Below are 26019 nucleotides of genomic sequence, written 5' to 3'. Positions count from 1 at the left end.
TACTACAGTAGGATCTGTGTGTTCATTTGATGGTAAAAGTTCTAAAGTTCTTTGAATAACGAGTTGGTAGATGTAGGAGCATATACAGGACTCTCCTTCTTCAGTTTCCTCTTCTCTTCCGGATGGGAGAGAAACCAGGTTGGATATTAACACTCTAGCCCAAATCAGAGAATTGACTTGGAGTAGATGAAGACACTGGAATGGAGTGGGAAATTGGGAGAAAATTTTTAGCCTGCTGTGTTAACTCAGTTATAGAAGTGCCAGAAGATTTTCATGTTTTGGGAATATTCCCTGCTGCGTATGGTAAGGGCAAAGTTGAAATTTTTTCCTCTCCTATGTCATACTTTGAATCTATTTTTCACCTATTAGCCTCTTTCCATGTCTCCCAGATTGGTAATTCTCTTCTGGTTAGGAAAAATGTCCCGGCCCACCCAAGTCTTTTAACCCATATTCAAAACACAATTTCCCTCCTCTTAGCTCCACTCGAAATGCCTGCTCCTTGCGTGGTCTCAGTCAAGTGTTGTCTTATATTAGGACAAAAATAATTCACACTAACACATGAATAAAGCTTTGGCCCTTAAGTAGCGTTTGGTAACTTAAGGAAGGGAACTCGAATGATACGGGGCTGGAATGAAAGATGAACCGTCTTCCCAGCATGTCAGGGATCTCCACACCACCACCCCACTCAGGCCGCTCGGGAGAGCAGGTTACATATTGTGTGGTTCACAAGTTTCAGTGTGCTCCTGTGTGTGTGAGACAGGAGAGAGAACGCTGATGGGCTGCGTCTTTTCTACAGGAATGATCAGAGATCCCCTTTGAAGTCTGTCCTTGTTTAAAGTAACTGTTTAGACAGTCATCAAATAATATATATTAGGAAACACATTTTCATGTTATCATGCTAAGTGCTACACATATTGTTTGTTTTATGACTGTCAACATTATTAGGACCCAGAACTACGTTTCTTAAGACTTTTGTGGTGCCAATATTGAGCCAAAGGTGAGTCAGGATGGTAATTTTGCCTGAGCAATCCCTCGAAGGGACGGATACCAGGCGACTGTGGTGGGGGGTGGGGAGACTGCTGGGAAGAAAAATTAAAAAAATAAATAAACAAGGAATTAATCTAATCAAAATGGAAGCTGCATGGTATACACCAATGTCATGATCAAAAGCCATTTCAGACATTTGTATACGTAAAATGCTATTGTCAGAACAATTTCTATTTTTGGTTAGTTAGAACATTCTCCCGTGAGTCCACATTCACACCCCCAAAGACTACACAGGAGTAGTTGCTGCTGCCACTCACTCCCTCACACTTCTGCTCCCCCCACCCCCACCTTGTTCCCCATCCTCTGGGACAGCTGGTCTGTGCAGTGTAGGCTAGAGGTTAAGGATTTGGTCTCTGGTGTCAGATAGACCAGGCTTTGGATCCAGATTCCGCTGCTTCCTAGGTTTGTGAACTGGGACAAGTTTCTCAACCTCCATGAGGGGGTAATGATGCCGAGATCCCTGCATATAGCTGCAGAGTTTGTCCACCACACAACTCCAGGGCCTGCCAGACATAGATGATGATGTGACTTGTGTCTCCTGGAACGCTGCATGTGCCCAAACTCATATGTAGCTGTCCTGAATAGTGATACTTCATAGGGTTATTTAAGGATGAAAGGAGGTGATGAAGGAAAGCATTTAGCCAGTACCTGGCACAGAGGAAGCACCCACACAAGATCCAGCAGAATGTCACTTAAACATGATAATGTTATCCTCTTACTTAAAATCTTCCCATGGCTATTGATAACCTTCTACATAAAGTTCAAACTCTTTATCTTGGCCCACAAGATCCCTTATCATCCAACTCTGGACCTCTTCTCTAGCTTTATCTCCCAGTCTCTCATCTCTCGAAATGCAAATCCCAAAATACCAGAATTAAAGTACTTTTCTCAAAGGTAGGCCTTTGAACATGTCACAATAGTTCATCCCTTTGTTCTTTTGCACGTTATTTCTTAAATGTGACTTTTTCCCCCCACTCTTCCTTGTCTAGCTAACTGCTACCAAGCTTTAAAAACTCATCTCAAATTTCACCTCCTCCAGGAAGCCTTCCCAATGTCCCAAGCTGATCTGGATAGTCCCATAACCCCCCAGGCTTTCATTATAATGCTCACCTCATGGCTTATATTTGTGGCTTGTTTTCCCAGGTAGACTGTAAACAGCTGTGGAAAGGGGGCCTGTGTTGCTGAATCCCTGAATCCTAGCACGATGCCTGGCATATGGTAAGTGCTTAATATATTTTTGTTGAATTGAACGGAGAAGTTTGTCTTACATGTTAATCCCCTAATTCTTATTTGGTTATTAACACTTCAGAGTGATTTACAAGGTGGAGGTAGGGGTATTCCAGGATTGAGGAAAGAGGTGCAGAAGATGTAGCAATGGGAAGGTGTTCGTGGTCAGCCATTCACAAGTTATCTTTGCTGTGTCTACCCGAGTAGTCCTGCCACTGTGAATGCCTACAGATGTTTATTGAGTTGTTACCATGATTCTGTTGATTTAGAGATCTCGTACAAAAGATGTTATTCAAAATTTTATCCATTGGCAGTAAATCCCTTTGTTAGACTTATATATGGAATTCTTACATATTTTAAATGTTTTCATAATTATATTTGACACCTCTGGGGATTTTATAAGTGGTTATGAGGGTGTGTCTTTGTATGGATGTTGGCATTTGCAGTTGAAGTCTGTCGAGAAGACTCTTGTCACTTGTGGATCAAACTGGGCACACTGTATGAGGGGAATTTTATAGAAACCTTGGATCTTAGGTAGCATGAGCTTTTTAAATTCTATGACACACTTTCTCAATTACCATCTCATCAGTTTAGCTTAATGTAAAGACAGTATCTTGTTTGGAACTTGTTTGGAACAATAAGGAACTTATTTGGGAATGAGAATTCAGTGGCCAAGAACTGACTGCTACTAAATGTTAGTTAATGCCGCTTCTCACCTGGCGACTCGTCCTCGAAGATCTCCAACTCCTTGAAGGTGTTTGGTGTTTAACTCCTGTACTGCAAAATTAATTCCTGTGGCTGCCTGATCTCGAGCTCTTATTTGATCTTCTAAAATCTGTAATGTTAAGGAAAAATTCCCATTAATTTCCCATCACACGTAAGAAAATATTATTCAAAGCTGAGGTTACAAAATTGAATGCATTTTCAAGTTAGGCTAATAGTATAAATGAGTGAGAGAGTCCTATGTCAGAGAGAGGCCATCCCTGCCTTATTCCAGGGCGGCAGTGGTGGCTTACTTCCAACTGATCGTTGCACGTGAGAACAATGGTCCAACAGTGTTTCAACAGAAGCCAGAAATCTGGATTTTATGTTAAATATCTCAATTTTAAAATATTGACATCTTATTCAAAAGCTTTTAAAAACTCTGTGTGGGCCATAAAAAACATACTTATTATGCTGTTTGGCCATGGGTTGTCATTTGGCCATCATTGATACAAAAACTTTTCATTAAAACCTATTGCAGGATTGGTGGTAAGTTTAGAAAAAGGGATCTTTCATATGCATTAGGCAAGGCCCTTTACAGATTGAATCAGGAAACAATGAAGCTAATACAACACAAGAAAATCTGAATCAAAGTGTTTCACAAGCACAGAGTGAAAAAGGGTTGTTGTTCTAAACCTTTTTAGAGAAAATGAGAGATTTATAGCTCAACTGTCTTCAGATTTTGTCCTTGAGGATCCTTAGTCATGTCTTCATTAAATCTGGGTGTTCTAAAATAGAGCTGACTCTACATCAAGTTGGTGGTCCCAAGAACAGTAGTTTCTAATCTTTTGCATTCATGTATAAATATTAATTTAATAATTGAAAAAAATTTGCTTGTCCATTGAAAAAATTATATCATATTTGACATTCAAACAAATTGCAATGTAAAGTAAGGATATATAAAAATAATTTGTATTTACTCAGAAAAAAAGTGAGAGTATAGGACTTTGGAAAACACAAATTTGTGATGTGGGAAAACATTCAAGTTTAGTTGCTGTATTTGACCGAGGCCTGAACTATGTTTAAACATTATATTTATGAATTTTCTGAGAAAAAGAAGGATTTTGTAGCAAATGAATTATAGAAATTTCAAAGACCATAGACAGACTCTTGTCCATTTGTAAGTTGGCAGATCAAGACAACCTATGCTTTAATTGAAGACCTAAAAGTGTCAAAAACCCTAGCTAGAGTTTTGTTTATTTTCATTTGTTTTGTGTTATTTTTTGTATGTGTGTAGGTGTTTTAGTCCAGATTGCTATAACAAAATACCACAGACTGTGTAGTTCATAAAAACAGAAATTTATTTCTCACAGTTGTGGAGGCTGGAAGTCCAGATCAGGGCGCCAGCCTGGTGTGGTTCTGGCGAGAGCCCTTTTGCGGGTTGCAGGTTGCCAGCTTCTTCCTGTGTTCTTACATGGTGGAAGGGACTAGGGAGCTGTGTGGACTCTCTCTTAAGAGGGCACTAATCCCACTCATGAGAGCTCCACCCTCATGACCTAAGCACCCCCCAAAGGCCCCACCTCCTAGTACCACCATACTGGGCATTAGGATTGCAACATATGATTCGGAGAGACACAAACATTCAGACCATAACAGTAGATGTTGTTATGCTTTGTTTTGGTAAAGAACAGTGATGGAAGGGAACTTGCCCTACTAAATACTAAAAAAATCTTACAAAATAAAGATAAGTAAATCAGTATAGCTACATAGATCAATGTAACGTAACAAAGACCTTGGTAAATCTAAGAAAGAAATATGCTATACGTGAGACTCACAAATCAAGGGGGGAGGAATTCTACAGATGGTTATGGGATCTCTGGTAAGTTATTCAGAAAACAATCCATTTAGATCCCTACTTCATGTCATACATTAGTATAGATTTTGGAAAAGACAGACTACAAATAAATAAAAAGTTAAACCATAAAAATAACAGATAATAGAGATAATTTCATCTTTGAAGAAATTTCTGTTCTTAAAAGTAATGAGAGAAATCACAAAGCAAAATATTGGAATGTTTAACTTTATATGAAATGTGTAAAAGTATTTTAAATACAATTAAGATAGAAACAAAAAACTGGGAAAACATTTATAACAAATGTTATTGTCAAAGGTTTCAGTGGTGTGCTACAATCAGCATGCACATGTTCGCGACACCCAATTTTTCATGCTTCTTCCCATCTTCGTGTTCAGTCATGTTGGTGTTTGAAATCGATCAGGTGAGAGTATTTACACCACGGAAATTGGCAAACACTGCAAATTAGATTTGAATCATCCAGAAAAAAATTGTTTGCTGATTATTAAACATTTACCAACATACCACTGATTATTATCCTTAATAAAAAAGTTCTTCAAACCAATACAAATTAAAAAATCACTGAAACCCTCCAAAATAAATTCACTAAAGACATTAACAGATTATTGACAGAAGAAATGCAAATTGTTATAGTCACTTTTAAGAAGTTAAAAAAAAGAGAAAGATCTCATTACTATCCCATCAAATTAAGAAAGATGAAAAACAATAAATCTCAATGCTGGCATCAGCATAGAGAAGAAAGTACTGTCATATAATGCTAATGGAAGTGTAAATAGCTATTAACTTTCTGGAAACCAATTTGGCAACATGCATCAAAAGTTTTCACTGTGTCCATACCTTGGTAATCCTACTTCTAAGAATATATAGTATGGAAATAATCCAAATGCAGACACATATCTATACACAAAGCTATTTCAATATTAGGAGGATAATTAAGCAAATCATGGTGTATGCACCATGCAAAGAGCTTTTAGTGACATATGAAAGAATTTATGATTTAATTTTATATTAAATATTCTGCTTACAAATATAGTCTGAGCCTCCTAAATGGAATGTCTGAAAGCACTAGAGTGAGATGCATCTGAGTGTTTGTAGAGATTACCATTTGGTGGTGGAATTACAAGAAATTTTTTCCCAAGGTTTTAAATGTTTTTCTTAAACTTTCAAAATAATTACAATGAGCAAGTATTACTCTTATAAGTGTGGAGAAAACACAATACAGTAATGTTATACATAAAATTCTCATTTCTTTAGTTAAAATAATTTAATTTTAAAACAGCTGGTGGCTTAAAAATTGATATTTTAAAAAGGAACTAGCAACTTAACTACTACAATTATGGTTGATGAAAAAAATTTTTTTTCATGCCTTTTAATGACCCATGTGAGACTTCAACTCCCACTTGGATCTATCTGGCCAATTTGCAAGTAGGCTGTTCTGGTTAATGAGTTTATAGTCTTTTATAATACTTGAATAACATCCATTTCTCTGTAAACTGCGTATTACTTTATAGTCTTAGTTAGGTCGCCTGTTTCTTCATGTTTTAACTATATTATCCATAACCTTTAAAATATTTTCTAATTCAGTTTTCTGCCCAGTCAGACCAGTCCCCTTCATTTTCACTATATATGCCAAATTCTTAACATGATTGCAAATATCTTGAGATTTTACAATTTTTGGAAAACGTTTCAGCTTTATCTTTTTTTGAACTAATCTAAAATGATGATTATAGGAAAATAATCTCTTAGCAAGGTTTCCAGAGATCTGGGAACTTTTCTCCTCTTAATGCTAAGAGTATTTTATTGGGGTATGATTGATATGTATTAAAATGTAGCAATCAAAGTCTGTATCTGGATGAATTTTGACAGATATAATCAACTACGTGTGAGCCACCCATATCAAAATGTGGAACATTCTATAAGTATTTTGATATTTCTCAGAATGCTGTTCTCTTCAATTACCAAGAAGTTTTGATTCCTAAATTAGGATCTTATTGTAGTGCTCTGCTATCCTAACTTGATTTCCTCATCTCAAAGGCACCAGCCCCTTATCTCTTGTCACTTCCATGACACTCTATTCTGCCTGGAAACACCTTTGACCACTATGAGAAGTGGCATTGACTTTTAGGCAGTGGAGTCAATTCAGTATGTGCTAAATACCAATAAAGTACCTTTTAAAAGGTCACTAAGGTGTTGTTTTTTCTTTTTCTTTTTTAACTTTCCACACTCCCTCAAATGCATTCTGGGGTCTTCCAGGCCCTACAGATAGAAAATAAATTAATAAATATCCTTAGTCTTAAATACAGAGTCACAAGGAAGTCCTTGCTGAGTCGATCTCACGTTGTTTTTTGTTTTGTGTAATCCACTGTTGTCTCCAATAGTAGAAAAGGATGACATTGTCATCAATTCTTATGATAATTCCCCACATTTTTGGCCAGCTTCCTAAAGGGTATTCTTTGGAATCCTTATCTGAAAGTTGCTACCCCGGATTCATAGTCCACACCAGCACTTTAAAAACAGGTCTGAAAGACCTGTAGTGAAAACCTGTTTGTCTTGGTTTAACTCAAGCATTGTCTTTTTTGATCAGAAACTCTATTTTTCCTTTAACACCTTAAACATCATTCATTCATTCATTCATTCATTCATCTATTCAGAAAATATTTACTGAGTGCTGACTATCTCCCAGGCTTTCTCATCATCTGGTGTGGGATTTAGCAGTGAACAAAGCAAAGTCCCTGCTCTCATGGATATTATATTTTAGAAGGGGAAAACAAACAATAAGGAATTACAGACCATGCTTGTTTGTGATAGGGCTATGGATAAAAATAATGTACAGTTTAAGGGAGATTATGACTGTTAGGGTACGGAGGGGTGCTATTTCACAGTATGTCAAGGGAATCCTCTCTGAGAAGGTGATATTTGCTCAGGGACCTGATGGAAATGAAGAACATTTCATACGAATATCTAGTGGAAGACGGTCCAGCCAGAGTGAACAGCAGGTGCAAAGGCCCTGAAGCTACGGTGTTTGCTATGTTCTAGGAAGAGCTGGGAGGCAGTTTGGCCAGAGTGAAGGAGCGAGCAGTAGGAGCTGGGATACAAAGAGATTGTAGTGGTCCTATGAACCAGCATTGCCACTACCTTATGGAAACCTCTACTTGAAATGATTACATTAATAGAATCATGGAGATTTAGAGTAAGATAAGCACTTAACACAATGTTTGACATAATGCTAAACAAATGTCTTTGCTGTCACATAGATAGTCATCAAACTTTTTTTGACTAGAATTTCCTTCTACTTTTTGGCACAAATGAGCAGTTGGAATATGGAACTGTTTTCCTCAGAGGCAACTAAATGGTAATCATTTACACTTAAACAATAGCAACTCATTTCTATAGTTGAAAAATGACCTTGGTGGTTGATAATCGCTGTCAAGCAATGATCCCTCCCTGGCAAACAAAGAACTACCTCAATGTTTTGGCTGAGTTTTTTGACGATGATGGTGATGGTCTGGATATGGTTTTCCAGTAGCTTCCTGGCTAGTAACTCCTCTTTTTGAAAGCCGTGAGTCCCCTGAAGACAAGCAGAGATGTCCTCCTTGATGTGGAAGGCTTGTTCAAGGAGGAAAGCGATCGTGCGCTCCTGACTGTTTAGCCTGGTGTCGAGCTGACTTCTCTGGGTGTTTGGAATGACAGGAAGGAAAGAATGATCCCTGGTCAGGAAAAGGAAACAACACCCAGGGTGTTACAAGAATGAGCTTGGAGGAGCCAGAAATAGAACTTGCATCCTCACTTCTCCTCTCATATTTTTCTCCCCGGTGAGAAGCCCTCTAGGGCTTCAGCATGGCATTGTTAGAATCTTGGTCTATGTCTCATCTAAGAAGCTGATCTGACTTAGGCCTTGACTTGCATGAAAAACATGCATTTTTCATGTTTTCCAAGCAGGAATTGTTCTGTATGTTACCTACTATTGTAACAAGCCAGGCTGGATCCACATACGTTTAATACCTGTTAATTGGCTATTGAGAGGAAGGCTGCTTTCTTTTCCCCCCATTATTATTGTATGTTAGTTTCAGGTGTACAGCATAATGATTAGAGTTTTATATAATTTTCGAAGTGATCCCCCTGACTAGTCTAGTCCCCACCTGGCACTATACATAGTTATTACCACATTATTGACTATATTCCCTATGCTGTACTTTACATCCCTTGACTATTTTGTAACTACCAATTTGTACTTCTTAATCCCTTCGCCTTTTTCACCCATCCCCCTAGAACCCCTCCCCTCTGGCAACCATCAGTTTGTTCTCTGTATCTATGAGTTTGTTTCTGTTTTGTTTATTTTGTTCTTTAGACTCCACATATAAGTGAGAGCATATGGTATTTGTCTTTGTTTGACTTATTTCACTTAGCATAATATCTTCTAGTCCGTCCATGTTATCGCAAATGGTAAGGTTTCATTCTGTTTTATGACTGAGTAATATTCCATTGTATACGTATATGTAATACATCTCTTAATCCATTGGTCTACCGAAGGCGACTTAGAAGGTCGCTTCCATATCTTGGCTATTGTAAATAACACTGCAGTGAACATAGGGATGCATATATCTTTTCAAATTCTCTTAGGTTTCTACAGATAAATATCCAGAAGTGGAATTGCTGGGTCATAAAGTAGTTCTATTTTTCATTTTTTGAGGACCCTCCATACTGTTTTCCATAGTGGCTGCACCAATTTGCACTCCCACCAACAGTACATGAGAGTAAGATTCCCCTTTCCCATCACCTGCATATCTGAGGAATGGAGAAGGCTTTGCTAAGGGGTTTCATTAATCAGATTCCATCTACCACTCATTTGGCTCAAAATGTTCTGGAAAATTACCCAATGGAACCTCATCTATATGAAATCCATTCCTCTAAACCGCCAGCATGCTGACAGTGCTACCCTGGATCGCACGTATGAGTCCCAGGCAGAGGGGAGGAAGATGTCGGGCCCTGCTTATGGTGACACGTGGTGTAGTAGTGGCTGCATATTTGCTCATTATTTTCCTTGAGATAGTGCTTCTTTCTGGCCTCTAGATAATCTCCAGCCTGCAGTTGCCAGTGAAAGGGTATTTGCTCTCCCATCTTCAGTCCTGTACAAACACTTGTAAATTATGCTGCATTCCTCTCAAAATTTAGATTTTCTCTTAGGAGTTCCCAGTGCGGCAGACACTGAAGGTTACCTTCCCCATAGCCATCCTTCCCTTCTGCCTGATTTGGTTCATCCTCCTGTCCCGTGTCCTGCAGGGAGCAGGCTAATCATGGTGGTCTCATTCTTCTGGGTTGAGATGCAGTTGGTTTAGAGAAGAGCATGTAAAGCAATTCTGACTAATGAGACTCAAGAGGAGCCCTACTCTGGGGCTTCTGGGTAAGGTTTCTTTGCCTTCAAGGAGAGACACATGGGAAGAAATTCTCCTTCCCTTTGCTGGATGTTGTCTTGTCTCTGCTTGATGCCTGGAACTGCTGAAGCCATCTTGGGATCATGAGGAAAAAGACGATGGCAGGGAGGCAGGATAGAAAGCACTTGGGTTCTTGATGTTATTGAGCCTTTCAATTAACCAAACTCCAGATTTTTTATTTTCATGTGAACTAATCAATGCCCTTACATTTAAGCCATTTTGGTTGGAGTGTTTTTATGCACCGCTGAAAGCACTGTATCTGTATCTAATAACTTACCTATAAAAATGTCAGTTGAAATAGAAATATGTCAGTTAGCAAGAATTTACTAAAGGTCTGCCGTAGTCCATGTGCCATAAACACTAGTTATGTCCCTTAAGGAACTTAGTCTAATTCAGTGTGTCTCATAAATAAACTTGAATTAATATCATGGGGGTCGGGAAGTGAGGGAAGTTGTTAAAATCAAGATTCCTTGGCTCTACCATAAACCTACTAAGTCATAATCTTGGGGGTCTGGTGAAGTGGAGGGCAAGAATATGTATTTTAAATAAGCATTTATGTGATTCTAATGTATTCTAAAGATTGAACAGTACTGATTTAAGACCAGTCATGTGAATCAGGGACTAATAGAAGGCAGGATATATCATAAAGTGCTGAAGTATGAAATATGGAATATGAGCTGTCAAGTTATGTAGATAGTCAGAAGCAGCTTGGCACGTTGGAAGGTGAGATAAACCGAGGGTAGAATATAGGTTCTTCCACTTACCAACGAAGTGTTTCACTTAATTCATCTTGAATCACAGCTAACAGGCCCTACTTCACTGTATGGTTGTAAGTTTTGAGATAACAAGCGAGAAGCAAGTGGTAGGGGATGGTAAAACCAATGCCATACGGCGGCCCTGCCGTCTAGGGTCACGTAGGGCCCATATGCACTCACTCTTTGGACGTGCTGTTGGATGCTGTCAAGACTGTCTCCAGAAAGAGATGAGGAAGCTGAACCTGGCTAGCAGAAAGGCCAATCGAACATGGCAGCCACTCCGCTGAGCTGCTAGGCTGCGGTCCTGCTGACATGTCTGGTCTCAGTGTTGTTATTATTTGAAGGAAGCCTCTGAGGACGGCAACCCCCAGTACTATGTGAATGTGTTTGCCTGCAACCGTGGGGACATCAATGACACACATACATTCTGGACTCTATTTCTTTTCCTTTAGTTTTTAAAGTTTATTTTTAAAAGTTATCTTACATTTAAGTGGAGGGCATCCCTTTTTTCTTTTTAAATTATGAGTGTTTTTTTTTTAAAGATTTTATTGGGGAAGGGGAACGGGACTTTATTGAGGAACAGTGTGTACTTACTTCCAGGACATTTTTTTTTCCAAGTCAAATTGTTGTCCTTTCAATCTTAGTTGTAGAGGGTGCTGTTCAGCTTCAAGTTGTTGTCCTTTCTATCTTAGTTGTGGAGGGAGCAGCTCAGCTCCAGGTCCAGTTGCCATTGCTAGTTGCAGGGGGCACAGCCCACCATCCCTTGCAGGAGTCGAACCAGCAACCTTGTGGTTGAGAGGACGCACTCCAACCAACTGAGCCATCCAGGAGCTCAGCGGCAGCCCAGCTCAAGGTGCCATGTTCATTCTTAGTTGCAGGGGGCGGAGCCCACCATCCCTTGCGGGACTCGAGGAATTGAACTGGCAACCTTGTGGTTGAGAGCCCACTGGCCCATGTGGGAATCGAACCGGCAGCTTCAGAGTTAGGAGCACGGAGCTCTATCCGCCTGAGCCACCGGGCCGGCCCCGAGGGCATCCCTTTTTGAACTTTCTTTTCATGCCTAAGATTTACTATTAATTCAAGTATTATTATTATTATTATTACTTATTAGTGATTCTTAATGAAGCACCAAAATGATGCTATGTTTAATTCTATTCACAGGATTCCTGCAAGATCAACATAGAGTTTATATTTTTTACTATTTCCATTTACCACAAAAGAGAAAAATATTGTTTTCCAGTTGACCTTTCTCAGTCAACAACTGGAAGAACAAACATATGAACACTCAGTTTTCTAAGGGAGGGTCCCAATGATACCACTGTTTAAATCATCGGATCATTCAAAAGACTAAAAACTCAGGCCGTGCACTGGTAGCACGGTGTGGTCACCCTGATTCTTTCAGCAAATTAAAAAAAAAAATCACTGCTTTATTAGTATATTATATCAGTGGAACTTATATAGAAATTTAACTGTGAAAGGAAAGAAATAATAGAAGATTCCAGATGGAGTTGCTAGCCCCAGGAGGAAGAATTCCTAGGGAGCTTTTTCAGAGAGATACTTGGGCTTTACATAAATCATTGATGATGATGTAGCTGACAACTGACTGTGAACAGATTTTCCACAAACTCTGAGTTCTATTTCTCTGCAGTTCTGTGCGACTTACACCAGCTGTGCTGTTGCTGGCAGATGCAGCAGTACACAGAGCCTCTCACTTCTCTGCCTGTTCTGTTCTCGCGAATACAGAACTAAATTTACTTAGGAGAGTCTGAAAACCATGTTGGCAACCTGTAATACTCAAGACACAAAAATTTGAAAAGTTAAATCCTTTTCTAGAACATGAAAGGGCATAACTGAAAAAAATTTCATTTTTGTATAAGAGCTAACCCATGACCAGTTGTATTCTGAGTGCATAGAGTCCTGCAAAATATATAAATATAAATACATAAATAGTGAAATTTTATAGAACATTCTTTGTGTCTCACAAAAATAGTGTGTGTGTGTGTGGAGCGATGAAATTGAAAATATATTTTCTAAAGTTTCTCCATTGCTTGTTTATAGCCCCCCTGGCAGATGGATTTTGGTGGCTGCAGAAGCTGCTTTCGCTGAGTTTTCCATAGGGCTGAATGCTCTGGGGAGGTGAGGGAGGCAATTCAGGTTTCAGTGGATCAGTCCAGAAGGGCAGACCAAAGCCAGTACGGTTAGGCCAGCGTGGGGATCTGCATGGAAGGGTCTAGAAAGGAGAGGACTCCAAATAGTGACAGCCAAGAGGATACTGGAGAAGGAGACTAGTTGTGGCTCTTTTAGACAGAAAAGTTTTATGAGGCAAACTCCTCATGTTCAGGACGTTTTTAAATAAAATTACGGAACCAATGATGTACTGTTGTGACTGGCTCCCTTGTAGTGTCATGCAGGTTGGGAAGTGTTCCAGAGTCCCTTTGTGAATGCACAGTGGGCGTCTGGGTTACTCACAGGTAGAATGGATGTAAACTGCAGCAGCAAATTGTTCTGATGACATTTGGAGTTCCTATTGCGTTGTGTAGTGCTCTTGAGACATTTTCCCATATTACCTTGCTATGTTTAAAGGGTGTGTATCATTTATGTGAGTCTCCGGGGAAAGAACACTGTACCTGGAGACAGAAGACCTGGGTTCAAGTTCTGCCTCTGCCACTTACTACCTTTCACCTCTTTTCGATTGTCCAGAAGAGAGTTCCTTGTTGTTCTGTGGACATAATGATTCCTACCCTGACCAACTGGCTGAGGGAATCAATGTAATTAACACATTTGACGTGCTTTGTAGCGCCTACAAGCTTTACAGACATGCGTTCTTACAGTTATTGGTCATTACTAGATGGTGTTATGGATTCAATTGTGTGTCCCTTCCCCGGCCCCCAAAGAAGAGATATGTTTAGGCCCCCAATCCTAAACACGAGTGCCTCAGAACGCGACTCAATTTAGAAATAGGGTTGTTGCAGATGTAATTAGTGACAATGAGGTCCTCCTGGAGTCGGGTGGGCCCCTAATCCAATATGACTCGTGTCCTTGTAAGGAACGGCTATGTGAGGACCGGGACACACAGGGAGAGTATCACGTGAGGACAGAGGAAGCACTTGGAGTCATGCACCGACAAGCCAAGGGATGCCGGGAGCTGGCACAGAGGCATGGAGCAGGTGCCCCCGGCAGGTCCCGCAGAAGGAGCCGACCCTGCTGGCACCTTGACTGTGGACTTCCAATCCCCAGAAGTGGGAAGCAGTACATTTCTGTTGTTTTAAGCCACCCAGTGTGTGGCACTGTGTTATGTCAGCCCTAGGAAACTGATACAGATGGTAAATTATTTGAGGGGAGTTCCTAGTCCAGGAGCAATGTAAGGAATTGATTATTATACGACCTTATTTCTATTTAGTGCTTGTGGACAACGTACGACTTTCACAAACATTATTTCGTTTCATCCTCACAACCACCCTGTGGCATAAGTGAAATTTTTCTCAATTTAGTTGGAAACCGAGGCTCGGAGATTGTCATTAACTCAGCTGGGAAACATTTTAACCTGCCTCTTTGGCTCTTTGTCCTATATCACAGCAGCTTTGTGCAGATGAATGAGTAGCTCTTCCTGTTATATTTGTGTTTTTCTCAGAGAGAGAAGATGTACTTATTCCTCTGCTTTTTAATATGTAACTTGCTCCCAACATTATAGTAATTTTCATTCCAGTTGCTTTTCCTCTGCTTGGCTCATGTCTCTCCCTGGAGTCCTAAGGGTCCTCTTTGAGGCCAGAGGTTGGAAGGGCTCTGTCTCTGCTCTAGAGAACTGAGACTGGCCTCAGCCTGACCTCAGCAGAGTTCTCACACTTGAGCAGAAGCTCTTCAGTGTGGCAAGAGTCCAGAGAGCCTCCTGGGGCAGCAGGGAACAAGCTTCACTGGGGCAGACGCTGCCCTGAGTGATTTGGAGTGCGCTGTGTGTGATGTCCAGCTCCTGCCGCTGTGCCCACCTCTAGCCAGCGTCTACCCCGTCAGAGGCAGGGGGCAGTGAGAAGAGGCTAGAGAGAGAAGGATAAAAGGCCGCCCTGTGGCTGACAGCAGTGCTTCTGAGGTGCAGCGAAGATGCTGCTGTGAGATCAGGCTGCCTGTACACTGCAGAGGGGCACCCACGGAGGAAGAGCAGAAATCTGTGGTTGTGTCACATCTCCACGCGAGGGAAGGATGGAGGTGAAGATGTCCCAGGGCGTGTGTATGTGCATTGAAAGAACAGCTGACAGGGAGTGTTAAGAAACAGAAGAGTAGTTAAGAAAATAGGCTTTGAAATAACATAGACATAAATTTCTGGGTGAGTATCTTGGTTATGTCATAGCATTATATAACTTTGGGTCAATATTTGACTCCTCTGAACCCCAGGGTCTTCTCCGCATCTTTAAAATAGTGACACTATCCACCTCGTAGGGTTATTGTGAGGATGAAATGAGATGATTAACACTGAGGAAAAGCTGGAAGCTCTAATAATAAATATGGTTAGTGGTGCCAGGGAACTGTTCAGGGTGGAAGAGGGTCTGCCAGGTAATAAGAAAAACTTTCTGACAGGTGAGAGTGCCCCACGTATCCCTTCCTTCCTTCATAAGCTGTGCAGACTATTTTGAGATTTCTCAGCTGGGAGCTAATTACTCTCAAAGATAGATATTACATTGCAGAATAAAACCTGAAAGATCTCCAACCAAACATGACTTACTTATCTCATAGAAAGCTCAACGACAACATTTTGTTTTCCTTTCTTGTGTACTGTAATGTGAAATATCCATCTTCATCACGTAGCGACAAAAGCAGTACATCACGGTATAATAAAATATCTGCCATGGTCCTAAGAAAAAGCCTTGAAGATGAATCCTTTTCAGATTGAATGCCATATTCTATCACAAGGCGAAATCATTAATCATTGATTATTTTGCCCATTTGACTTATTGATAGTTTTGTGTATCTGAACTTTAAGTAGCATTCCTTGGCTGTCAGCCAGGCCCTCATCTTCCCAAAATGTATTACTGAGAGAATTTCTGAGATATATGTTGGCTATAGCTCAGCCTGCACAGCTTCTCAGTACGAAACAATTTCATTTCCCTGATGTAGGTAGCATTACAGTTCAGGTTTATAGTTCCTTCCTTTTCCCTCCAGCCATCTTCGCCCCCTTGCTGTTTCTGCCACACCACAGGGACGTTCCTGCCTTAGAAACTTTGCTCTTCCCCGAGATGATGGCCAACTCCCTCATCTGGTTGTCACTCAAATGCCAGCTTCTCAGTGAGGCCTGCTCTTGTCACTCTGTTTAACAAGGTGTGTCCCTTCCTCCTGCTAGACCAGAAGCTCCAGGAGGGCAGGGGCTTTGTCTGCTTTTTTCACTGACGACTCTCCATAGTACTTGGCACATAGTAGATACTCAATAAATGTTTGGTTAAGTGAAAAAATGGTAATTTTTCACTTGATTTTTGAAGACCAAAGAATCTTAGGGATGGATGAGCCCTTATAAATTATTTGATTTAGTGGTGAGAAATACATATGTGTGTGTGTGTGTGTGTATATATATATATATATATATTTTTTTTTTTAATTTTTTATTTTTTTAAAGGAGTGTCAACTGAAGAAAAATAAAAAGTGATTTATGGACCAAATTTATTTTCCATTCAGAATTAAATCCTATGGAGGGAATAGTATATGTGTGTAAATCTTAGCCACTTACTTTTTTACATAAAAGAGTATTTTTGAGAAATTGTGGGCCGAGTTGAGCAATAACAGGTAGAGACTTTTTTCTAATCCCCAACCTAGAAAGGAAATCTGGATCTTGTCTTGAACACAGACAGCCCTTGGCTCTCAGGCTGCTCATCACTCATCACTGAAAACCCAGTCCCATTTTACAGAGCTTGCCCAGAGAGAAGACCGGTTTCTCAAGGTCACGTTGCTGATTAGAGGCGGATTCAGGAGTAGACCTGAGGTGCCTGGCCTCCATGCAGCACTCCTTCCACCAGTAGGAGGAAAAGAAGAAAAACCAGGCTTTGGTACTTTCGGCTCCATTAGGCTTAAATGTACCTTGGATACACACACTGTCATAAAATCAGTGGATGTCGGCTCATTGTGAACCAATGAACATATGGAAATCAGAATTATTTACTGCCTTTGATGTAGTGTCACCGTAATTGTCTCACAAATGATTGCAAGCGTTTCCGCCTCCCCCTGCCCCATGGGTTCTCAATGTGACCGAACAATTTAACAAGTGCTAGTAATGTGTGGGTGTCACTCCAGCTGCCTGAGCTGAGAAGCGCCCTGTAAACACTCCGTCTGCCTATCCTTTAAGTGTGCTTATCTCTAGGCAAGCCTGGTCATAGGATAGGCATTACCTCTTTTGTTGCTGGATTTTAATTTTTTTTGGTTGTTATTATTTGTTAGTATTACCTATAAACATACCCACATAGATTTCTAAGGCAGAAGCTCTGAGAATATGTCGTATATATTGAGGCACTGTAATGTGTCAGTAATAACTTTTACTTGTCTAAGTACTTTGTTTGCATATCGATAAATTTGTTGCCATTCAATGAGTACTATGAGTTGAAGGATGAAGTTGTTTTAAACTTGATTGTTTTGTATGTTTATTTTTTTTGGATTCAACAAGTCAATTCAAAACATCTGCAGTGATCATTGAAATGCCTGAATGCCATTTTGCTTTTCCAGTTAACCAGCTACCCAGGAGTCTGCTGCTCTAAGCAGAGTCACAGGCTCACCATTACTCTCCATTAAATCTGTCAACTATAGTTTCTCAACAATCCGTATTCAGTACACTGTGACACGCTACCGTAGGGATATCAGCAACATGAGACCACGGAGTGCCTGTCTTTAGGGAGCTTGCAGCCTGTTCTGCAAGATTAGTGGGGAAAGACCAGAAGAAAACTAACCATTTCAGGTGGTATATAGAAAGTTCTAGATATATGGCTTAGCAAGAGAAGAGCTGTGGGAGAGATCCAGGTAGAAAATGAATGTTGGGGCCAGATAATCTTCATGTTTTTGCTTTGATTTATGGACTGTTTCTTCCCCTTTTTCTTAATTTTAGTTTCTCTGAAATCCAAGAAATGGCAAAAATTTCCTTGGGTTTCTTTTGAAGTCTGTTGCCATCTTCCAGGAATTTGCTCTCTCAGTTGCTGGAATGTAGGTCACCAGCCTGGGCTAAAGAAATTCACTTAGGTTTATATTGGAATTTAATAGATCAGAAGAATGATTTCTAATTTACATTGGTCACGTGGGTAATCAGGTGCAAACAGGTCTTCATTCTCCTTGGAATGCAAGGTTAGCTAATATATCCATTTATGATAAATACTTTTGTGCATACCACATTCATTGCTCTTAACTCAGAAGAAAAATCTTCTATCCAAAAATCATATTTTTAAACAGTAAAAAAAAAAAGTCCTTTCTCTTGTTTAGCTCCATTTTCTCTAAATTATAGTCCCATTGTCATATAAGCAAATATGGGTAACATGAAAAGAGGAGAGGAAATACTGTGATTGAACTGTTTGGAATGTATTAAATTCAATTAATTCAAGAATAATAAAATTCTTAATTGTGAACATATTGTAATAAAAATCAGTGAATTTGAAATCATCTTCATTGTTAAAGGTACTTGAAAACTAAAAATTCAGTATGTAGATTTTTCTCTTCACATCGACTCATTTCATTTGCTTCGTCCCTTTTTTCGTCTGTTGTCATGATGTATATTTTAGGATCAGAATTATTTTAAAGCTGCAATAGGTCCTAGATAGCTTCTAATCTAACCTTTTCATTTGGCAAATGCAAGAGCCAAAGCCCAGAGACATTAAGGGACTGACGGAGGTGACACAGAAAATTGTAGAAAGCCTGATATTAAATCCCAAGTGCCTTGAATACATTAGTAGGTGCATAAAATCCTCCTCTGACAAATGGAATAGAAAACAACTCAAATTAATACGTATTGCTTCCGTGATCTCACCTTTTCAAACTGGAATTCTAGGATCTTTTGGACATTGCATATGTATCAATAATATGTTATATTTCCTAGTCCCAAGATTTGTCCCTGTTCTGTAGACTTTCCCTGGATGAGCTCCAGGTGTGGCACTATAAACAGCTGAACCAAAATTTCTGATGATTAATTTAATATATTTCACATTTTCCTAATTTTTTATTATGAGATGTTATTAACAGATTTATTTTGAAAGTCATGGTTAACTATATCAGATCATAGCATATGTCATTCATTGCCTGTGTTGTATTATTTTATTCATAAATCTATAGGAACCTACGGAGGTTATTTAAAGAGGGGGCTGTAAAAAACGGCTTTCTCGGTCAATCAGAAAATGATAGAATAGAGAGGCTCGTCTTTCAGAGATGGTTTAAGTTTCAAAAGCAGAAGACTAGTTTAGATGAACTCAAAGATCTCATTCAGGCACTTAAATCTCTAACTGAATCATTAAATACAGTAAATAGTTAAAACTAGTTGTAAATCACAGACTTACTTGTTAACATATTCAACTAGATCTGTAGAATTCTTGGTTGACATTTTGGCTGGAGATAATCTTACCTAAAACAGAGTTATGGGTTTAGAATGTATCAGTTACTTTACAGGGAAATCTTGTCCATCTTGTCCTTATACAAATTTTTGAATTTTAAACAAAATATATACTATAGATCATAGACCATCAGCTCAGTTAATCTTGCACATGCCCCATTTGTATTGCTAGAGACTAAAACCAAAATCAATTTCTGGGAAGATAACTAGAGAGCTGTATTTCACGGATTTGGTTTCATATTCAGGAAAAACTTTCTGGAAAGGTCAAAGCCATAGATTACTCTTAGATAATTTTTTTAATGAAATAGCCAATGATAAGTGGAGAGTTGTATTTCACAGATTTGAGATCACAGGAAAATCTTTCTGGAAAGGTCAAAGCCGTAGATTACTCTTAGATGATTTTTAAATGAAATATCCAATATCCTGACATGCTGAATTCTGAAGGGAATCGGCTAATCTTCAAAAACAAAGCCAAAAACTAGAAAACTAGTCTATCCAGGTAATTTTGTTTTCTAAGAAAGCTAGAACACAAATGTCACATTGTTATAGTCAATGAGAAAGAAAAATACAGAGCACAGTTATGCACATAACCTACTAGCATTAAACATAGCTGGCCATGTGAACACTTAATTACTTTAATAAAATGGTACCACTAGGGAGTTCTATTTGCATGACAGTTCATATTTTTGCAGCATTTCTAGGAGGAAGGAGGAAACAGTAGTCACTGTTTTACATATGCTGAATCTGTTTTCAACTCTGATGTTCTTTTATTTTTAAGTTTCAAAAGAAGACCCATTTTTATCCTCAATAGGGACAGAATGAGTGGCATTCCACCTCATTTTAAAACTTAAACAAAATATGTTCCTAGGCTATTTTTTCTGGGTCTATGTTATTGTATAGTATAATGGTGATCAGACTATGTTAAGACTCACATACAGAAATCATTCCTTTTGCAAGTGCTTGAGGAACTACCACTTCTTAATTTAGGGTCTAGGAAAATTAATTGGCAATCTCCCTTTCTCTTCCAACAAAACTTAAAAATAAAAGGTTAGTCAATTATTAAGGAAGCAGTTAAAGATCACCTGACAATAATCAGGCTCTCCTGACCGGGCCCCCTTGGTGGTAGGCAACCAGAACAGCTCCATGCTACAAAGGATGGAGCCCACGAGCCACGATGATGGTGCTTTAGACCCTCTCTCCCTATTGCTGAGTGGGGTCTGCAGTGGGGGTGCCGCTCTGAAGCCTGGGCTTTCCCTGTAGCAGGAATCCATTGATCCGGGTGCCGAGGTATCCACGCTGTGAAAACCATCCTAATTCACTGGAGATTGTGACTAGCCTTTTCCCCTGGTTTGTGTTTTCACTCCAGTTTTCCTCTCGGACAGGGCTGGGCCCTGGGGCTCCTCAATTACTAGTGCCAACTCTTTCCTTCTCACCTCTCCATCGCTGCCCCTGCCTGTGGGAGTCTGTCTGTGGTATTTCCTCAACAACGGACTGGTCCCCGACCTGTGTGTTTGGTGCCTCATGGGCTTTTTTTGTAAGTATTTGTGGAATCAAAGAGTATGACAAACATTGTATCCAAGGACACTAAATTATTGGGTTTTTGTCTTCTTTTTTCCTTGAGTGAAACAGATGTGTATGTTTTATTTTTTAAGTCTTATTTGGAAAATCATAAATAGCATCCTCTCAAAATGCACTCACTTTTAAAGTAACAAGTGTTAAACCTGATGATGGAGGAAATCTTGGAAAAATGTATAAAAATGAAAGATACAGGAAAAAATATTTTCACTTAGAATTCTACTACCTAGATCAAAAGACATTAATATTGTGACACATTTCTTTTTTTCTATGCCTTTTTAAATGTATCTAAAGCAGTAAATTTTTATATCTTTGCTAATTGACTATAGGAGTCAGCTCTGTTTCATCCCTGTTCCTACAAGCTAGAATATAATTATATAAAAATTCTCACAAACAACTTGGTGATTATTATGCGACTTGTACACATGTCAGTTTTGACCTGTTTCATAATAATACTTTAAAATGTTATAGTTCTTTATGGCTTAATGACCTATAGAACACTTTCACGTATATGATCTGATTTTATTTTTCCAACAGTCCTGTAAGGCAGGAATCATTATCTTTACCAAAAGGATAACATTAAGTAACTGAAATCCTTCTTTATTACAGAAAGAATTTAAGATGATAATTTTTATAGGTGAGGAAGCTAATGAGCAGAGAAGTAACAGACTTGTTCAAGATCATATAGATGGTGATAATACTCATGTTATAGCTATTGACTGAGTCCTTCCTACCTGCTAAGTCCTTTACCTTAGTGGCTCATTCAAACCCTACTTCTTTGTAAGGTAGGCTTCACTAGTCCATTTCATAGAAGAGGGAACAGAGAGGTTACGTGATTGCTGAAAGTCACACAGCTAATGTGTGGTACAGCCAATAGATGCAAAATATCAGTGCTTGATATTGTGCTGGTTTCCAGTGCTCTTTTCATCACAAGAAGCTGGTTAGGTATTATGAGAATTACAAAGCAAGTCTAAAAACACTGCTTCTTTGAATGTTCTTTTTCATTAATGGTGAAGATAAGACAAGCACCGCTAAAGAAACATACTATTTAGCTATTCTTTTTCATGTGAAAGATAACGTCTGTACCTTGAGTTTATCATAGTTTCTTTTGAATCTTTATAAAAAGTAAATTATCGAATTTTTATTAATATTAATTTTTAGCCCTACATGGTAAAAGTCAGTCCAATGAATGTATTCACAAATTGAAACCCTTTTGCTTTTCAGTTTGTGCTGTCATCAGTCACTTTATCAAAGTAGGAAAAAACCCAGGAAATATGGGTAGAGTGAAAAGAAAAACAACTCTTCCAGGATTCCTTACAACTCTCTAAGTGAAGCTAAGCTCTAAAGAAGCTGAACAAAATATGCTATTTTTAATAAGAATATCTAAAAATACTTGCTTGGTCACTGGTTGAGCCAGGAAAGGAGCCATCAGGTTCATCTGGTTGTTCTTCTGCAGTCGGGGAGGTACTTTTGTTTACATCTGTATCTAGGCAACCGGAATGCTGAATCAGATCAGGAACTATGGCAAGTGCATTTTTGCAGGGCGGTGGTTTCTTTAAAATTGAGGGCAGTTTCTGAACATATGGTGAAGGTTAAAGGGAGCCTTCCAATTTGTTTTACACTCCCCTCTTCCCTCCGTCCGTACCCCAATTCCCCTCAGGGACCCCATCACATCTATAGTCAACTAGAAGTACTTAGGAACTCAGCTACTTACATTAGACATTTTGAAAACTTTGTTGAAAAGCACGTATTGAGATCAAACCCTTCTAAAATAATAGGGAATGATTTCTCACCCTACTATGCCCAAGCCATCCAACTGTCTTCTTTAGGATGTATAACCTTGTTTATACATACTATGAAATATAAGTCAGATAGGAAATAGGAAAGTATGAGAAATTTAGAGATCTTGAGTAATCTGTGAGACAAATACCTGAACTCATGATGCTTGATTTCTTGGCTTTCTTTTTGTTAATTTGATTTTTTTGAAAGGGAACAGAGATTTTTTTTTTCCCTCTCTCTCTCAGAAAACCCAAGTACTAAGGAAACTTGATCGCATCCTGACTAAACATGAAGATGTTTCTGGGACATTTTCCTGAGGTGGTTCAGCAGCATTGTGACTGCAGGAAGGGTCTGTGATGTCAGTGGGATTGGCCCTCACACTTTAAATTCTTAAATCCCTGGGATTTAGGAGCTTCAAGGGCCTGCTTACTGCTCATTGTCATAACAGTCACTAGGTTCTGTCACCTCTTTGTCTCATTAGATGGGAAAGGGCCATTTTAAAATTGATATTTCACACCCTTCCCCTGCTTTCACCTTCACAGTTTGATAAAAGACCAATTTCCATCAAAACAGACAAAGCAAATGAAAGACTACGGTCCTCCCAAATCATCCTCTAGCATGTTTGTTAAGGAAGCCAACTCTTTTAAAAGGCCACTAGGGGGCGTTTGACAAAGAATGTAGCAATGACGGCAGGTGGGACCCGGCTTTACATAAAATACTGAACTCTGGCTTTGTAGGAGAAATTTCGGTCAGTTATTTCACCAATAACATGTGGATTGTTTTAGCTCTGAAATATTTTCCCAAGTCTTAAAATTGGAATTTGGATGATTTACTAATACTACTAGGCCCGCATATATAGAAATGATACTTTTGGCTGTGTTACTTTTCAAATTATAGTACTGGATTTGCCTTGCTCGGAGGGCACAGGATGTTCAGGATGCTGAACGACAAACTTTGATCCCACAGATAAGTACCATCCATGAGATTTGGCTTCAATGGTGCTAAGCTAAGCCCTCAAAACCTAGAGATACAGTATTTAGTGTTTTCTTTATGCAGTCCAAAAGGCTCATTAAACCATCCTAAGTATCATTTTATCAAGTGCCAAGGGAGACTGACACAACAGTGACAGAGGACAAGTGGCTATGGACACCAAGAGAGTGGGTTAGGACCTTGACCCCTCAAGTACTTTGTCCTCAAAAGTACTTACTTTGGGCAAAATTACTTTACCTTGTCAAGCCTCAGTTTTCTCATCTGTAAAGTGAGCTAACAATAGGTACCTCATAAATTGGTTGTGAGGATTAAATGCAGTAATACATCTAAAGGGCTCAGCTGAATGCCAGGTGGGGAATCCGCTAGGCTGTATCTATTATTAGTGATTATTTCCCAAGGGTGCAACTATCCGAGAAACAGATACAGGGTCTGTAGGTGAGAAAGGAAGACTAGATTTGACAAATAAAAATGCAAACAGGTTCACAGAGGTTAAGTGACTCATATAAGTAAATGGTGCAAATCTGACCAGACCCCCAGTCTTCCAATCATCCCTTTTGCACGTTCCCTCCTGGGAGGCATCACACTGAATTCTGCTAAGGTGTGAGTGTTTCACTTCCATTCTAAAGGGGTGCTCAGTGCTAAGTGGGTCCTTGATGCTCCTTGCAATTATAGTTCATTTCCTTAGTCCATCATTCTCCTGCTCTCCTACCTTTTCCTCTGATGTCAATCCGCCACCAGCTCCTCTCTCATCTTCACTTTCAGCTGATGACCTCTCCTTTCTATTCCACCAAGAAAATGGAAGGGAATTTTGAGGAGCCCACCCACTACATCTCTAGACCTACGTGCATTTGTGTCCATAAATTCTGCCTCCTCTCCTGTTTTAGCAGCTGAACCCTCCTTGCTCCTCGTTCAGGCCATTCCCAGTTGTCCAGAGGTCCCACTCCCTCTTGCCTCTTTACGGGATTATTCTCATCATCATACGAACATACTTTTTTTTTTCTTCCTTTCACCTTAAAGCAAATAACCTTCTTTTGATCCTATATATCCTTCAGCTACCACTCACTTTTTTTTTTTCCTTTCCTGTACAGGAAAATCACTTTCCTTTCCCTGAAAGTGTTTATATTTTGCTCTTTCCAATTTCTTTTTGCTATGGTCTGAATTGTGTCCCTCTCTCAAATTCATATGTTGAAACCCTAACCCCAATGAATGTGACTGTATTTGGAGATAGGATCTTTAGGAATTAATTCAGGATAAGTGAGGTCATAAAACTGGGTCCCTGAATGGTGTCCTTATAAGAAGAGAAAGCAATCTCAGTATTTCTTTGTCCCTCCCTCCCTTCCTCTATACACACACACACACACACACACACACACACACACATACATACACAGAAGAAAGTGTGAGGACACAGTGAGAAGACAGTCGGCTGTAAGCCAGGAGGAGGACTCTTACCAGGAACCAAATCTGCCAACGCCTTGATCTTGGACTTCCCAGCCTCCAGAATTATGAGGAATAAACTTCTGTTGTTTAAGCAACACAGTCCATGGTATTTTCTTATAGCAGCCTGATCAGACTAAGACAATCTTGAATCACTAAAGTCAGTCTTTCTGTCCCTTACTCTTTCCACTGCTCTTGACAAGGTCCCTTTGACCTCTCTTGCTAAATCCAGGGGTCAATTCTAAGTCCACATCTTACCCCATCAGCAGTATTTGACAGAGCTGAGACTGTCTTCTACTTGAAACTTGTTCTTCAAGTTCTTTAAACTTGGCTCTCAGGGCAACGTGTCTCCCGTGGCTCTGCTCTTCCCTTTTCATGGGTTTCTCCTTCAGCTCCCTGACCTCCGAGCAGGTGATCAATCATCTCAGTTTGCTTGGAACTTTGTCAGAAGTCTTATGTCCTGGGAACCGTCCGCCCTGGGCAAACGAGCGTTGCTGGCCACTCTCTGCCTCTGAGTGTGGAAGCGTGCCAGTACTCAGTCTTGGACTTCTCCATTCACGACCTGATGATCTCACTGAATCTGCTGGCTGTAGGCTGATGATCCCTCAGATCCTCTTCCCCCAGACAGCCTTTCCTATCGCAGTG

General features: G+C 39.6%; 1 protein-coding gene across 1 annotated transcript in view; it reads right to left on the bottom strand.

The window, feature by feature from the left end:
* FAM81B (family with sequence similarity 81 member B) overlaps window positions 1–25487 on the bottom strand; it is a 43780-nt gene extending 18293 nt beyond the window's left edge. Inside the window, exons 1-5 of the mRNA XM_033110156.1 lie at window positions 25390–25487; window positions 22566–22654; window positions 19541–19605; window positions 8313–8556; window positions 2991–3109 (exon numbers count right to left, since the gene is read on the bottom strand). Of these exons, the coding sequence (XP_032966047.1) occupies window positions 2991–3109; window positions 8313–8556; window positions 19541–19584 (407 nt within the window). The 5' untranslated portion in view covers window positions 19585–19605; window positions 22566–22654; window positions 25390–25487. The remainder of the gene's footprint in view (window positions 1–2990; window positions 3110–8312; window positions 8557–19540; window positions 19606–22565; window positions 22655–25389) is intronic.
* Between the last annotated feature and the right edge of the window lie 532 nt (window positions 25488–26019).

The sequence above is a fragment of the Rhinolophus ferrumequinum genome, chromosome 7 (assembly GCF_004115265.2).
Source record: "Rhinolophus ferrumequinum isolate MPI-CBG mRhiFer1 chromosome 7, mRhiFer1_v1.p, whole genome shotgun sequence".
In the NCBI taxonomy this organism is placed as follows: domain Eukaryota; kingdom Metazoa; phylum Chordata; class Mammalia; order Chiroptera; family Rhinolophidae; genus Rhinolophus; species Rhinolophus ferrumequinum.
This window is presented reverse-complemented; position numbering and strand designations above follow the sequence as displayed.